This window comes from Lissotriton helveticus, chromosome 11 (assembly GCF_964261635.1).
Source record: "Lissotriton helveticus chromosome 11, aLisHel1.1, whole genome shotgun sequence".
In the NCBI taxonomy this organism is placed as follows: domain Eukaryota; kingdom Metazoa; phylum Chordata; class Amphibia; order Caudata; family Salamandridae; genus Lissotriton; species Lissotriton helveticus.
This window is the reverse complement of record NC_136072.1, coordinates 151,591,817-151,608,502: the sequence shown is the minus strand read 5'-3', so window position 1 is coordinate 151,608,502 and position 16,686 is coordinate 151,591,817. Positions and strand designations below refer to the sequence as shown.

The window sequence follows — 16,686 nt, the reverse complement described above, 5'->3', positions numbered from 1 at the left end:
TATGCGCCCTTTCTTATTGTTGCTAAGTGAACCAACTCCTCCCCCCTCCCTCCACCCACTTCCCCGGTCTGCCATCCTGACACCAACTGTCCATCCTAATATATGTAGACTATTGTCTCTATGCGTCCCTTGTAGTTTTTGCGCAGCAACCAAATCAATAGGGTCTGTTTGGCCTTTCGATTAAAAACACGCGCATATTGGTCACGCGCGTATTCTAATCCCACATTGTGTATATATAAACACGTGCTTAATCGAATCCAACGTTTTGTCAAAATTTCAAATCAATCAGTGAAGAACTTTCGGAGATTTAAGATTTTGAATAAAGGAACATTGACATTTTTATGTGTCTGTTAGGGCTTTCGATTAAAAACACATGCTTATTCGACACACGCGTATTGGAATACAATGTTGTGTATATAAAAACACACTCCTACTCGAATCCAACATTGTGTCAAAATTTCAAAGCAATCAGTGAAGAACTTTCGGAGATTTGCGATTTTGAACAATAGAACATTTACATTTTTATTTATATAGATTATTTTTTTAAAGGTATATAGCCGAAAATTGGCCAATGTAGCCTTTATGTGCAATTCTAAAATATTTCCTTTTCTTAAAAAATGGCTTTTCAAAATAAAAGTGCATGTACATTTTTTATATATGCTTCTTGAAAAGTGCTCCAGGACTCCGGCGCATGGAGGTGGAGTAATTCATTGCTTATGACCATGACAATTCCCCGGTAGGAGAACTAGGATTACAGGTAAATCAATATTCCTTCTTGGACATCCATTCCTTTTACCTACTAATTTTGTGTTTCCTAAGTTGTATAAAGGTGTTGGAGTACTTCCACTTACCCCACTTTGTATCCATGTGTTTAGTTGATTGATTTTTAGCCACCAGAGTGAGTTTAAGGGCACAAGTGAGAAAGTGATATGTTTTGAATGGTAATGTATCTACAGGTTATTTTTTTTTTTTTTGTAATCCTCATATTGCGATGCTCTATGTGTTTGGAGTTTCAGGTTTCTGCCTCTGGTTCTCTTACCGAAACTGCCCCTTGGTCTCTCGTGATTGGGGAGTTTATCATCTACCCAATGCTTTCAGAGGAGTACCCTTAGGCCATTACATAGTAACAAATCTGGTTTGGATATGTGGGGGTGAGCTAGCCATCTAGGCTACTCGACAAGTATCATACTCGTCCTCCAGATGTTGTTTCGCATTAATCATGGGACCGTGTGTGCCAACCCTGTATTGGAGTTTAGATGATTTTCAAAGATTTCCCAATATTTAAATCTCTTACTGGTGTTTCCCTTCCTATCTAGTTTGTTAATCCTTAAGACAGAGTTCATCCAGTCTCCATGTGTTGGAGGGGATGGCCCAACCCAGTTAATACAAATCTCTCTCCTTGCAAGAACGATTAACACAAAGAGAAGATTTTCCTGACATTTGGTTAATCCCCCTCCATCTATTGTGTCTTCAATCCCAAAAAGAGTAAGGGTTGTACTTACAGTTAGCTGTTTATGCATGATCATGCTCATGGTCTTACCCACTTTTTTCCAATATTCTTCCAATAGGGGGCAGTTTCTGAACATGTGGACGTCGTCTGATTTTTCTTCCCCACGTTTCGGGCACTTTTTTACGCCTGCGTTGTTAAATTTAGACAACTTTTTCGGTGTCCAGTATGCGCGGTGTATAGAGTATAGGTGGTTTCTTTTTAAAGCTGCAGACTTTAGAGTTGACCAGCATTTTTCCACAGATTTTTCCCAGATTCTATCCAGATCGGCTAAATGTATATCTCTCCCCCAGATTTGATCCTCGATCTTCATGTCTCCCTCTCCTGCAGCTATAAAAGCCCAGTACCACTTTGCCACCTCCTTGATTATGGGTAGGTTTTTTACCATTTCCTTTTCCAATTTTTCGTTCTCTTGATTGTTTGTGGGGATGGTTTTGGCCCAGCTTGAGATTTGATAATATTTAAATTTGGAGACTGATCCGTTGGTGATTGTTTGGAGTTTTTCCCATGTAATCAAAGTTGATCCTTTTAATAGTTGACCCCAATAGTTGATATTGGCTTGTTTCAAGGGAGTTGCCATTGAGTCTTTTAGGCATTCTGGGGTTCCCGGTGACTCCCATATAGGTGCCATTGCACTGTAGTATTGGATGTTTAAAATTGCTCTGATTTGTACCCACAACTTTGCTGCCTCCCTTAAAGTCTTCAGTTTTACTTTTTTAAAGTATTTAGGATGACCAAATTTGAATAGAAAGTGGTCCTCTGATTCTGTCATTGCTTGTAGATATTTTGGGTAGTATTGGTGACTCTTTAGCAATGTCCGAATGTTTTTAAACTGAAACGCCTTATAGTACTCCACCAGATCTGGGCTTGATAGTCCTCCATCTTGTTTTCCCCTCCTGAGTTTCTTCCATGAAATCCTGGTTCCCTTCGAGGCCCATATAAAGCTGTTGATATCCCCCTGTGGTTTTTTTAAAAGGGACTTTCCAAATTCCAGAGGAATGGTATTGAAAAGAAATGTGTACTTGGGCAGGATTGACATTTTGACGATATTCGATCTTCCTATAAGACTTAATGGTAGACTGGACCACACTTTAAGTAGCTTTCTCACCTCTCCTGCCACCTTGTTAAGGTTACGTTGTGGAATCTTCTCTAGTTCATGGTTCACTAGAATCCCTAAGTATTTTATTTCTTTCCTGATGTTCGGACTTTTAAACTGAGTGTTACAGGTCATAATTTCGGTTTTTAAATGGTTTACCAAATAACCTGAAACTTTCCCAAACTCACTTATGATCTCTTCTATAGCTGACTTAGAGTTGACATAATTGTCCGTAAAAATCATCAAGTCATCTGCATATAGCGCGATCTTTTTTTCCCACATCTGATGTCTGAAAGGGGTAATCTCTTTGGTATTTCTTAATTTATTCGCCAGCGGTTCAATATATAGGTTGAAGAGCAGGGGCGAGAGAGGGCATCCCTGCCTAGTACCTCTTCCTATGTTCACATCTTCTGTGAGACTGCCATTAACTAGGATTTTTGACCTTGGTGTCTTGTAGATTTGTTTCACGACATGCATGAAAGGTTGACCTATGTTGTTTTTGGTCATGACTTTTTCTAGGAAGGACCAGTTAACTCTGTCGAATGCCTTAGCGGCATCGACAGTGAGTATGGTAAGGGGGACTTTCTTTTGCGTGGCTAAGTCAATGGAGCTCAAAAGTTCATGTGTAATTTCATGTAAATGTCTCCCCTTGACAAATCCCTTTTGGTCCGGATTTATAGGTTGGGCCATTACCCTTCCTAGTCGGGCTGCCATGATTTTTGTAAAAATGTTGTAGTCTGCATTGAGCAGCGATATAGGGCGGTATGACTCGCACCTAGTAGGATCCTTACCGGGTTTTAGAATGATTGTGATTATTGCGTCATTCCAGGAATCAGGTATTTTGTTTTGTTGTTTGAGGATCAAATTTGTCAACTCCGTAATGTGTGGGAGCAGGATGTCTCTTAATGCCATATATATCTCATTTGGTAGAGCGTCCGGACCTGCTGCCTTTCCCTTTTTTAGACTTCTAATTACCTTCTCTACTTCACGTATTAAGATCTCTTTATTTAGTTCTTCCTTCTCTTCCTCCGTAAGGGCTAAAGATGGGATGCCTTCTAAGTATGTGTCTATCTGGCTTTCTTGTGGGTTTGTATCTTCCGTGTATAACTCAGCAAAAAATCTCACGAACTCTCGTCTGATTATATTTTCCTCTGTGCTTTGGTTTGCCTGACCTTCTTGATGAATTTTCTTTACTTTGTTCCTGGCTGTATCTGTTTTTAGTTTCCATGAAAGCCACTTTCCACAGCCTTCCCCGTATTCATGATTTGCTAATTTGCTTGATTCCTACTTTGTACGCACTCTGTTTTCTAGGATGTCTTCAAGTTCTTCTTTCTGGCTTTTTCTTTCTTTTTCTAGCTCTTTTTTCCTATTCATGTCTTGTTCCGCTAATATTTGGGTATCGAAGGAGTTGATACTTATCTCCAGATCTGTTATTTCTTGTCTCATTTTTTTATTTTTATATGCTCCCAAACTTAATAACTTTCCCCTTAAAACAGCTTTATATGTGTCCCAGGTGACCTGTTTTGTCGTACCGGTTTTATTATTTTCGAAAAAGTTTTTTGTTTCCAGTTCAATTTCCTTCATAATTTGCTGGTCTAGTAATATAGCCCTCTCTACTGTGAATCTTCTTTGGATTTCTGTTAACTTTACTTGAAGTGTTAGCTGGACAGCAGAGTGATCCGATAAGTGAGCTGGGAGGTGGGCTAGGTTTTTTACACTTCCTGACAGATCTCGGTCAATAAGGAAGTAGTCAATTCTCGACCTATGCCCCAATTTTTTGTTATGAAGCGTGAAGGGTTGATTTTTATCTCCTTTATCTCTCCAGATGTCTATCAGTTCTAGGTCTCTTTTGTAAATACCGATCCATTCCCTCATTCTCGGTAAGTTCGCCTGCCTCCCTGGTGGAGGCCTATCAATGCTGGGGACCATTATAAGGTTAAAGTCACCTCCCAAAATTATTGGGGAGGTAGCTTGTAGTAGGTGAGAGTAGAGTTTCCGTAGAGGGTCTGCGTCATCTAGATTAGGTCCATAATATCCTGCTATTGTGAATGGGTTGTTTCCTATCCTGACTCTTGCTATTGCCCATCTTCCCTTACAGTCTACTTCTGCTGAATCCAGGGTAGCTTTAAGTGATTTTTTAATGATTATCACTATCCCTTTAATGTTGCATTCTTGTGCGGTACATACGTATGTATCTACCCATCTTCGGGTCTTTATTACTTGGGCCCATTCCTCTTTCAGTAGGTGTGTCTCTTGTAGTATTATTATTTCACTTTCTGATGTTCTGAGATACTCCAGGATTTTGTTTCTCCTGCTTTTTGTCCTCATACCGTTTACATTCCAGGAGAGTATTTTAAATTCTTTGTTTGTACTCCCCATCTGTCCTGTTTCCCTTTGACACATTCCCCTCTGGTCTGTTGTATGTTTTGTTGTTCGTGGTAAGAAACTCCTTATTGATTTTCCATCTTCTCCGACTTATGAGGATTTTTATCTTGTTTTTTTCCCTATTTTGCTCCCCACCCTTTTTCCATTCCGTGTAATTTTTATATTTTCTTTTTTGTGTTTTGTCGTTACCCTCCCCGGGGAAGCCTCCATCTTCTTTTAGTAGCTCTTGACTCGTGACTCTTGACCTGTATGTGTTTAAAGGTTGTTGCAAAGCCTTGCACCACTGTTCTACTTTTGTTCTACTGTTTTTATGATTCTCGAAAAATTTCTTCTTTAGCTTATTGGTTCTTCGGACAGGATTTGCTCTCTCATTATTTCAATGAGGGATTTAACTTCCTCTGGGTCTCTTATGTTCCTCATTTTATTCCGCCACATTATTCTCAATGATGGAGGGAATTTCATCTGTACCGTAGCACCATTGCCTGGTTTGGGAGGCCTTCGACATGTCAGATCTAATTCTGAAAGTCCAGTTGTCTTTGTTGAAATTTCCCTTCTTCAGCGCCTCTCCCAAAATGTTTTCTTTTAGCACATAGGTTTTGAAGTTAATGAGTATTTTCCTCGGCGTTTTCCTTTCTTTGTTTTTACCAAATGGATCTCTATGTGCTCTCTGTATATCTTCCTCTAGCAATGCTTTGTCAGCCCAGGGAAAATGTTCTGCCAGAAGTTCTACCACATATTTCTTAATGTCTGACCCTTCTTGGTTTTCTGGTACGTTTAATATCCTTATATTGTTTTTTCTTGCCTGGTTTTCAAGCGACTCCATCTTCTTGTTTATTATTTTGCTCTCCTGCCTCAGGGAGTTTATCTCCTTCCGATTCTTTTCCACCTTTTTATTCAGAGCACCCACTTCACTTTCTACAGCCGTCACTCTGTCCCCCAATACGTTTAGCTTATTGTCCAGCTTCTCGCACACTTCCTGAATCTTATCCTGCTTGGCCTCTGATATGGTAAATTTTTCTCTCATCTCTGTCCATATCCTTTCAAGGAATTCGTCTGTGTGATTTTTGGGGTTTTTCGGAGTTACTTCTCCCGTGTTTTGTTCGCCATCTTCCTCGTCTGATATCTCTTCCCTTATTTCTGCGGCGCCTGTGTCTTTTGCTGCTCCTTCCGTCATAATTACTTTTTGCAGGGCAGCTGCTACTTCCTCTTTTCCTACCGCTTTGGTCTTCCAAATATCCTCCAAGTTCTTCGATACTGCCTTGTTTTTGTTCTTGCTGCCTCTTGGTGTCACTTCTTCTAAGTCCAGGTTTGTTTGTTTCCTTGAGTGTAAGTCAGCTATGACAGGGGATTGTGCTGTAGCAGGGGAGGGCGCGCTTTCTTTTTCCGCCATAAAAGGGGGGCCTTTTGGTGGCAGATATACCTGTATGTGTGCCTGCTCCTCCGTGTGTGGGTTCTGTTGTAGCTGGACTTTGAAGTAGGTTCTTAATGATGGGGTAACCTTGATTTTACCTTTCTGGGATAAGTCGACTTTCCCTTTGGAGGAGACTGTCCCACTCTCAGAGCTAATCTTTATGTTTTGTTTGGCTGGTTTTCTAGTTCTTTTTTTAATTTCCCTGGGAGAGATACCCTTAGGATACTGTTCTTGTTTCAGAAAGTTCCTGTTTCGTAGGCTATAGCTTGATATGACCTGCTTGCCCTGGGGATCCACTAGTTTCCCTCCCGGGTTACTTCGCAGGCTCTTTCCTTCTACTGCCTCTGTTTGATTGGGAGTTTTCTTTGTCTCAAAACAGCCTTCTCCACCCTCCTCTGTTGCTTTCAATGGTTCACTCATGTGCCGCTGTGCTCTAGCAAGTTCTACTTTTCTTTGCGCTCTTTGAGTGTCTTTTGTGTGCTTACCTTTGAAGAAATCTACCCGATCGTCACTTTCGTCATTGCCTGCTTCACGACCTGCTTCACAGCCGTGGTCCTTTCTCCTGACGCTTGGCACCAGCTCCGCGTAGTCCGGGAGGGCTCCACGACGGGCTCCACAAACGCGCTCCTTTCTCCTGCCGCCCCTGCTGCCGCCCCAGTGAGAATTCGGCACCAGCTCTGCGCCGGTTGGAAGAGCTCTACAGACGCGGTCTTTTTTCCTGTCTCTCCAGCGCGAGTCCGACACCCTTTCCGCGGTGTCTGGGAGGGCTCTACCACTCGCACCCCGGAACTGAAAGTGCAGTCTTCCGGAAGCTCTACCACAGACCGCCTTTGCTTCCACAGCGGCCGCCCAGACTCCCGAGACACGTCCCGCTTCTCCGGACACTGCACACCCTGCCCGGAGAGGTGAGCCTGACTCTCCCCACGAAGCGCCACTCTCAGCCACCAGGTAGTTTATCATACCGTAGTTTTTTTTCTGTGGACAAGAAATCTTTCTCTTTTTGGTTACTTGTTCGCTGTTTGCTTTTCCATGCGTATTGGTGCAAATTTGGCTTAGATTCCTACGTCCTCATGCCAGAGGAGTCAGAGTCTGGAGCTCACCGGCCGAGCGTCCTACCTGGCCGCCATCTTCCTCCACATAATGACCGCTGGATCAATCGATGAATCTATAGGTTGTTAGTGTGATTCCTAAATCACGCTAACCAATATCATCCTATTGGACCATTCCTTAAAAATAAAGGTTGAAGTGGAAATCCTTTTGTTTCCCTCTTGGGTGGGAAATATGGCAATTTGGGCACCCACCCAGGTTCTGATATAAAAGGATAATTAGCCAGATCAGGGACCAAGGGAAGTTTTTTCATAATTCTGTGCATTACATGATGGTGGAGATGTAGGTTCAGGATGAGAACTCCTTTCCCCTGGAACCTGTGGTAATTGGTCTTGATCTGACCTCCAGGACCTGTACGTTCCTTACAGAGGTAAACATGCTTAAGGTGACTACAACGATGTGACAGAAGTCACTCTTTTCCACTTCATTATTAGGAAAAAGCACAAGTAATTTCCTAATGAAATGTATATTCTCACTTCCCAGCGTCCAGACCAGTCTTTAATGCTGGAAGCACATTTGAACAAAGGCAAAAGTCTTGCCTTATAGGTTTCAGCTCTTGCACCTCTCAATGTAATTAACAGGAAACCCAACCACATTTTGCAGCCTTACCTGTGTCATCATTTCTTCTGTCTTAGCTGAATGCATAGCCAAGTATGTGAGACACTTGAGGGAGGGAGTTGCTTTCATATCCGCCTTGGCCACGTAGGATAGCTGGTTTGAATTTAGGCTACCAATAAAAAAAGTGAAAAAAAGTTCACTTGGCAATACACTTTGAAACAGTGACCAAGGAATTAAATCTTGGTTAGGACATATACCACCAGACTTGAACAGGCTTCCCATACATTAGGCGACCCCCACAGTAAGATCCAAGCCTTTCCTTTTGATGAGAATTAGTGTATTGCTTCTTCCAGGTATGAGCAGATCAGAAAATGTGAATATGAGCAAATGAATTGTGGCATCTCCTGGACCAAACAGATGCGCTGAAGTTGTTCCCTAATCACCAGAGCACAGTAATGTGTCTTGTCTTGAAGTGATCTCAAGCTCCTAATTGGGAGTTTTTGTCAAGGCCTTACTTTATTTAACAATTTATTAAATTATTTTATGACGTGCTGATGTGTCAGCTTATCGTTACTTCACAAAGCTGGAATCACAAGGTGTTGGACCCATTTCAAAGACCTCCACGAAAAGTAAGGTGGAGACGCAGATGGTCGATTTTGAGGTCTAGTGCATCAGCTTCTCAATAGTTCACAGGGGTCCTGTGAGCAATTGTTAATGGGGCCTAGCGCATCCTTGCAAGAGCCGTTCTGCTGGTACTGAACTCCACTGAGAAGGCTCAAAGGGTTTCCAAGTTCTGATCTAAAAATGTTCTCTTAAATTTTCAAATGGTTTGTGGTATCATATTCATATTAGAAGGCTTAACATATGAGGTTGAAGAATGATGATATTCTTAGTGTGTTTTATGCATCCTATGTCTTTTATCTTATTACCCGTATGACTTTTTATATTTTCGTGCCTCAAACTCCCTTTGCACCTTTACAGTGCTCCGTTCATTTTTGTGATTTCTATTTTGACAGTCTATTTCATACATTATTTTCTGTATAATGGATTTTGACAAGGTCTTTGATAGGATTATTTTATGAAGTTGGTTAGACGATGGCACTGGAAACTGTTCCTAATGTAAATGTTGTGTTTTTGTATATATGATCTGTTTCTGACTCATGTTTCTAGATAGAAATTTTTCATGCAATTATCGGTCAGTAATGAACAATTTTGTATTCTTTCTTTTTTCAGGCACTGCAGAATTCCTCGGCTAAAATGAAACTGAAAGTGCTCAAAGATTCCTTGCCAGGTAATAATTAAGTACTTGGAGAAATGTGTCCTGCACGCTTGGTTGTTTGCATCAAGAATCAATAAATAGCTTATTTCGAGGACATCAAGATCATAAGAACATTCTAAATAATAGCAAACCTTACAGGTACAAATAATGGAAAGCAATATTTAGATAAAAATATAAATACAAGAGAGGATACATAAATTTCAAAAGATCTTGTTCACCCGTTTGCCGAGGTTTAATATAGCATGGAGAAGGATTGCATTCTCAAAGCATTGCAATCAACGCTCACATCAGTGGAGACAGTAATGATGTTCAACAATTTCTTAATTCTAATTTCATAAATTTGAAACAAATATTGCCTTATATGGCCTGGTAAAAGTTACAAAAAATATAATACGTTAGTCACTATCTAGAAACCTGGTCACAAGATTAACCTGATGCTTATCACTCAGGAGCTTGGCATTTAGGAAAACTCACAATTTCACAAAAACAAGTCTAAATCTAGTCAAAACCACTGACTATTGTCAAGGCTACACCCATCCCAAACACTTTTAGTTATGGGGATATAAGCCATGATTTTAGATTTCATCATTGCATTTATATCCCACTCAGACACAAAGTATTACAAGGTCAACTTCTAAATGTTATTGCACAGTTGCTTGAAGGCTAGATAATTACTACCCACTAAGCCTTTCAATATACAGAATATTTATAATGTCAATATGATATGGGATTGACTTTGCTTTAAGTAACACAAGCACATCCTTAAAAATAAGACCGGTCAGAGTTACGTGTGGATTAGATCATACAGATAATCAGTCACACTTCTAAAGACACTCTCCTAATCCCATCTACCACAAAGGCCTGTGCAAGTTTCTTCTGAGTAACCTAGTTTTACATTTATGGGCTTTTACACTTACATGTGTAAATCTGCCCTTGTAAATTTACTCCTACACTTCATAGTACATTTTCTACTTTAGGCTGTTCAGTATTTACAAGTATAAATACACTACAAAGTGTAGAGTTGCATGTCTCCATTTAAAATGTAGAACACAATATAAAAAATGCTGCAGCACTATTAACCTAATTTTGATTTGAATGTGTAATAATTTAAATATTTTAAATACTATTTACTACTACAGTGTAGGCATACATGTGCATAGATCTCTACCTTCAGGGCAAAGGTCTCATATAGAAAATATATGAGAGGCAGAGATAGAGACCTCTGCACGTAGGCTAGTGAATATCATTTCGTAGTACATAAGAATTACTTTTGTAATGCTTCTTAATGTACTAAAAATTGCAGTTTTGTGAATAGGCCCCAAAGTACGTACCCCATGGATTTTCTTTGTGTTTGTATTTGCAGAGTTGTAATCGTTCAAACTTGTTAAATCCTTATGACCCTGAACCATAAGAAATGGACAGGATGTTCCTGATGTGTTCTAAAACCCTAAAATAAATGCTGCGTTTACCCCTGCTTTAGATGAAGCAAAAGCCAATTTTCAATTGTTTAGCCTCACTTATTTAAGACTACGTAATTCAATATGATGATTACAATTTACCAGGTGTCCAAAGAAACTTCCAAATGGGTAAAGTTGTTGACTATTTTTGATTTATTTTTTCAAAGAATTGTCTTCTTTGTATTGAACTGGTTGCACACACATACATTTCTTTCCAGTAGCAGGCTCCCACAGGTGAAAAAGCTTATTTTTTCTGGTACTATGTGTCAGTCACAGTCCAGGGTGTCCTTTCAGAGCCTTTATCTGTTTACAAAATTTAAGCAAAATGTGTGCTTTAAAATTCACTATTACAGCTACTTGCATTCAAAAGTTTTTTGGGGGGTGCACCAACACCCTCCTTAAGGAAGGTGTGCTCTCTTGAAGTTGAAATCAGGTATTACACCTGCCTGGTTAAACCATGTAGGAAGTGGGAGGCAGTTTTCTTAAACAGGTTTTGTTGTTGTTGCAAATTTAGCAGTTCTTGAGGGCTGGGAACTAGTATTTTTCCACCTTATGTTTGCTGCTGCCCTTTCTGGCTACATTACCCTTGTTCTTCCCTTGATTTCCTTTAAGAAAGGTTGGTAAAAAGTCTCTTTCGTTGTCACTTTATTTTATATTGAGAGTTTGTTTTTCAAAGTCAGTACATTGAATTGACCAATACAGACTGTTTTATAGGCTGCTAAATTATTTATCTACAAGCAAGGTTTTTTTTCAGCCTATCTGAGAAAGGCGAATGCAAAACATACTATTTTGTCGGAAAAAGTGCTATGGTTTTCCTGCACGTGACTGTACTATTCCATGTTGTACTTCATTGGAAATTCCCCTAAAGGAGAACTAGAATTTTAGATAGAGGTACTATTCCATCTTTTTCATGCTACCAATAACAGTAGTTTGTAACTAGATCATCAAATACAGTTCTGAGCCACCCTACAAATCCTTGCCTGTGTATTGAGCCCCGAATTAGTAATCCAGGACTTTGATGACTATGTTTTCATGGGAAAAGCACGAGCAACATATGTTTATACATCCTCTGAGAGGAATCACAAGTATATCCCCACAACAGAACTCAAAGATTAAAAGTTAATCAGCCCCTGTCTTAATTCCATACCAGTCACATTAGGGGTACTACAGGGGTCTACACTCTCACCCACTTAATTTGCCTTGGAGCCTTTAACTGAAATTCCCCAACATCCACTATCACATGTACGCTGATGACTCCTGATTTTACCTGAAAATCTCTTTCCCTGAAGACATCAGATCCCTCAACTTAACTCTACATAACTGCCAAAACGGGCTCACCTGCAACCAGCTCAAATGAAATGCTGTCAAAATGGAATTCCTCTTAATCGCCCCTCTCAAACAGTCACCCGATATTGAACACTGGATGAAGCAGCTTTTAACTACTTCCCACACATTATAGAATACCTATTATCACTACTATCACAAGATAACTGGGAATAACTATTTAAAGAACTTGAAAATGCAGAAGCACATAAGTGCTGCTACCAAAGGAGCGAATTTTCAAATGAACATCTTAAGAAAAATAAACCCCCCCTTCCGCCTCAATGACTTCACGTCTGCCGTGCAAACCCTAGTGATTTCCAGGTTGGAGTTTGGAAGTGCAACCCTCTGCGGCATACCTAGATCCAAGATGACTCCTCTAAGTGCCTCTCTTAACTCTGCTGCAGCACTCCTCACAGTATCTAAAAGAAACAACCACATTACTCCTGATCTGAAATCTCTAAACTGGCTCCCATATGAAGCAAGAGTACAGTTAGAAATTGCCTGCATGACCCACAAAGCCCTAAACTTCAACACCCAGAGATACCTCACACAAAAACTGGAGCTATCTGGGGGCTGCAGATCCTCTAGAAGTACTAGCTCTTTACTGTTGAAACCACAGAACTTCTATACAAAAAAAAAACGTACAACCTAGCCTTCTCGGGTATTGCCCAGAGAATTTAGAACTCCCTGGTACCTAAAATCAGACTGAATCCCCCAACAGCATAATTCAAAAAGGAAGCTAAAGTACTATTGATGATTACATTTCTACCCTAGAACCTACGAACTATACTCTCTGGGCCCAACATGGCACATTGACTACAACCATGTTTATTACTCACCTGTTCCAATTGTGATTTAGATTTATGGAATTAGTCCTCTTGGTGTCCCCTCACTCAGCTGGTGAGACTGAAAGGTCTATCAAATACAGCAATTTTGTTCTACTACTAATACTATCCTTTCAAAGGGTAACCTACAGAGACACATCCTGCTAAATATCCTTGAAATAGTAATTAGGTACTTTATTTTTGCGTGTAGTTACATGGATACTTCTGCTAGGAGTACAGCAGCAGATTGACCGTACCCATATCATTACTGGCTTTGGTCTGGCCAATTGACTCGCAAGACACAGTTGAAGGCTGTGTATTATCCCATTAATGAAGTATCATTCACCTTAAATACCAATGAATGTCTAACACATTATTAGATGGGGCTGTCAATATTAGTTATCTGAAATACAAATTTCACAAACGTCATGTACAGTTTTATGACACCCCTCATATCTGGGAAAGCAAGAAAAGATGCATGTGTTTTGTTGCTTCTCTAGCCAACAGTTCTTTGGGTATGTATTTTACTGACATCATGAATAATGTGTTCTAGTGTTGTAAATTTGCAATTAAGTTTTAGCTGAAGGTCCAGACAATAGCATTTCATCTGACAGGTATAAAGAACCTTCAAGAAGACAGATGAAACAGACTGTTTATAAGCTCCTCATGTATGCTCTTAATACTTTCACAGGCTCCATTATCCTATTACTTATACTCTGCATCCTGTGATGTATATCTTATAACCCGATGCCACTTGTTCTTTGCTTAAGCACAGGTATATCTTACATAATAGCTTTTTTATTTTGTACATCTTTATAACATACATGGTTAATATTCCGCTGATGCTATGTAGCTGTGGAATTCACAGTTATTATCTCTGCCACATTGCAAGAAACACAGGGATTCTGTTTCACATATTCTTAGTTTGTGAGGGCTGCTGCAAAAGGGGATGGGAACCTGTGAACAAGTAGAGAGGAAACTTGATATCAATGGAGATGACCTGTAAAAGATATCTTGCCATTTACTAGCACACCGCTCATGGCCACCAGTTGGCTTCTCCAAGAATGTCTTCTTTTAATCTAGCACAGGGATGTGCCTCTGCTATCACAACTGTCATTATGGGACAGCTCTAGACAGTTGCCTTTAGGATATATATCTAGAAGTAGAATGCTGGAGTTAATCATTTTGTGTACCTTTCTAATGTTCTAATGTTCACCATTGCCAATATACATTTGGTCCCTGATGCTTTGTCCCAGGTAGTGTAATAATAAAGATTTTGATTTATGGATAAATATTTTTAGTGTTTGTGTGATAAGTCGCGGGTCAGCTACAATGTACCCACATACAATTTCAGCTGTGGCCGCTGTTCGGTCTGATTCTACGGCCCATGTGTACTAATGCATTTTTCAATTGACACAGAATAGGATAAACACTTTGATACACCAGTATCCAAGACTTTAGTGATGTGTTCCACTGGTAATATGTAAGGGGAGCAGTTGTGGGCCACCTAGCTGCTTTGTGCGCTCTGCAGTGTACGCTAGGTATAGCAGCTTGCTCTAAGGGTCTACGAGGGCATTATTAATTGTGGTCATATCTTAACATTTGGACACTTAGGCTGCTTAACAACAGCTTCTTTTCCAGTAAATTGTCACTGTGAAAGGATTCAAGTATTTATTGAAGTGTTATTAAACTCAGTTTTTCTGTAAAACTCTCCCTGTGTACATATTAAAAGAATAACCCAGTAAGCTCTCTTTGTAGAGAACCTTTCTTTTATTTTTTACCTAGCTAATTCAGAGGTTCAGGAAAGTACTTCAGATCTTAAATTAGACTGTTAGTACACACTTGAAAATGGGAAAACATTGGTTTTTATCTTTATTCATAAATTAATAGATAGTTAAGTTCCCTCCTTTAATTTGATCCCATCCGATCTCCCAGTTCAGAGAGCTCATTCAGCTTTGGTCTGTTTGTGAACGGACGTTTCCACCGGAAATAGAATACGTCCTGCATTGTTATCAGGTCCTCATACTGAAGCCGAGAATACACTTCACTCACACACTGTTGCAGGAAGCTAGCCACACACTGCAGCTAATGTACATGACATTAACCACACACAGTTTGGTGAAAAGTCACAAGTACTGATACCCCTACTGACCCCCTACATTAAAACAACCCATAGGAAGCAGGCAACAGCCAGCACTCAAAGAAATCCCACATCACGATGAAGCCATGCACAGGTTGAAAATATCCCTCTACAAAAACTGTACGACTTAATTTCACAAACAAATGGCAATTTAATGTGCCATTCACCTTTAACAACCCTATCAGTGAAGTGGCTTTTTATTTTTTCTATACAGTTAGTGATTCATCAAAAGTTAATGTGGTGATGGTCACATGAATGCTTTATGGCTTTCAAGGTAGGAGGCTTTTTTATGTTGAAAATTCAGCAACAGATTGCTAAGCATTATTATGGATTAACATTGTCATTCTTAATGCTTCCTCACTTGTCAGTTTCAAATACCTAGGCAAACAAAATGCTTGCCTAGTAATGTTGTATTTTAGAGGTGCCTATTTCATGACTTGGTTTTTATATTGTATCCTTTACAGAGACAGGAAAGCTGTCTGTTGTTCCAAAATCTTCATTTACTACTTCATTAGAAAAATCAAAGCTTAGGACAAAGTCTTGTGGACAATGCGAAAATAAAAACGCGATGTTGGTAAGTTATACTTTGATATAACGATATCATTTTTTGAATTCATATGTTGATGTTTAATAATTGCGTATTTCAATCAGGAAATGTAAAGCTGACATGAAAGCTTTATTTTACACCCTACACCCTGCTGTATTCCCGTGGTGGAAAATGAACTAAACCCTTGGCTGCTTGGGTAATTCCCCCATGGTGCGGGGGGGGGGGGCAGGGTGGGGGGTCTGCGGCGCCGCTCTTCTCATGACGAGCTCAGCCCGTCATGACTCACAGTGGAGCTGTGATCATGACAAGCTGAGCTCGTCACAGACCCGCCCACTGATTAATTCTGCCGCGCAGGCGGGGAATTAGCCACTCGTGGGCGGGCCGCAGCCGTTATGATGGGCTCAGCTTGTCATGGGCACAGCTCCACTGTGACTCATGATGATCTGAGCTGGTCATGAGCATGGAAGGGTTTAAGGAAATTCTGGAAAAGGCACATCTTAAACAATAACACCTGTATCCACTGTTATGCCATGTGAAACAATATTTGCAAAGGTTTTGTTTAAAAAAGTGAGCTTTAGTTTAAAAATTCGAATATTGTTTGTGAACATTTACTACACATTATAAAAATTGTAAACATTTATAATACAGAAATATGTGAATTGTACATGTAACATGAATCAACACATTTTACACCATCATATCTCTGCAGAGTCATCAGTAATTGCCCACTCGCCCGTTACCAGATGCCCTACAGCCAGATTCGGACTCCCGCACTCATATACCAATAACGACAACATTAAAAAACCACACAAGACATCACACACCCATACACCACCATCGCACTGTTACACTTCCACATAATACGGCAACATTTCAACCATCATATCTCCACACTCTGATCATCATATACCCATATGCACTCAATCATTCTACAGTATGTAAAACCAATCCCTTAAACACCCCCCCCCCCACACACACACCCAAACACGCACTAAAACAGGCATTTACTAAGCCAGTAGGTCTGGTATTGGCAATTTCTAGTTTAGTTTTAT

The 16,686-nt window shown here is 40.0% G+C and overlaps 1 protein-coding gene across 2 annotated transcripts in view; it reads left to right on the top strand.

The window, feature by feature from the left end:
- ZBBX (zinc finger B-box domain containing) overlaps positions 1-16,686 on the top strand; it is a 509,107-nt gene that overhangs the window by 105,054 nt on the left and 387,367 nt on the right. For both annotated transcript variants that reach the window (XM_078665923.1, XM_078665922.1), the window contains 2 exons: positions 9,298-9,355; positions 15,552-15,661. In XM_078665923.1, coding sequence (XP_078522049.1) covers positions 9,298-9,355; positions 15,552-15,661 — 168 coding nt within the window. The remainder of the gene's footprint in view (positions 1-9,297; positions 9,356-15,551; positions 15,662-16,686) is intronic.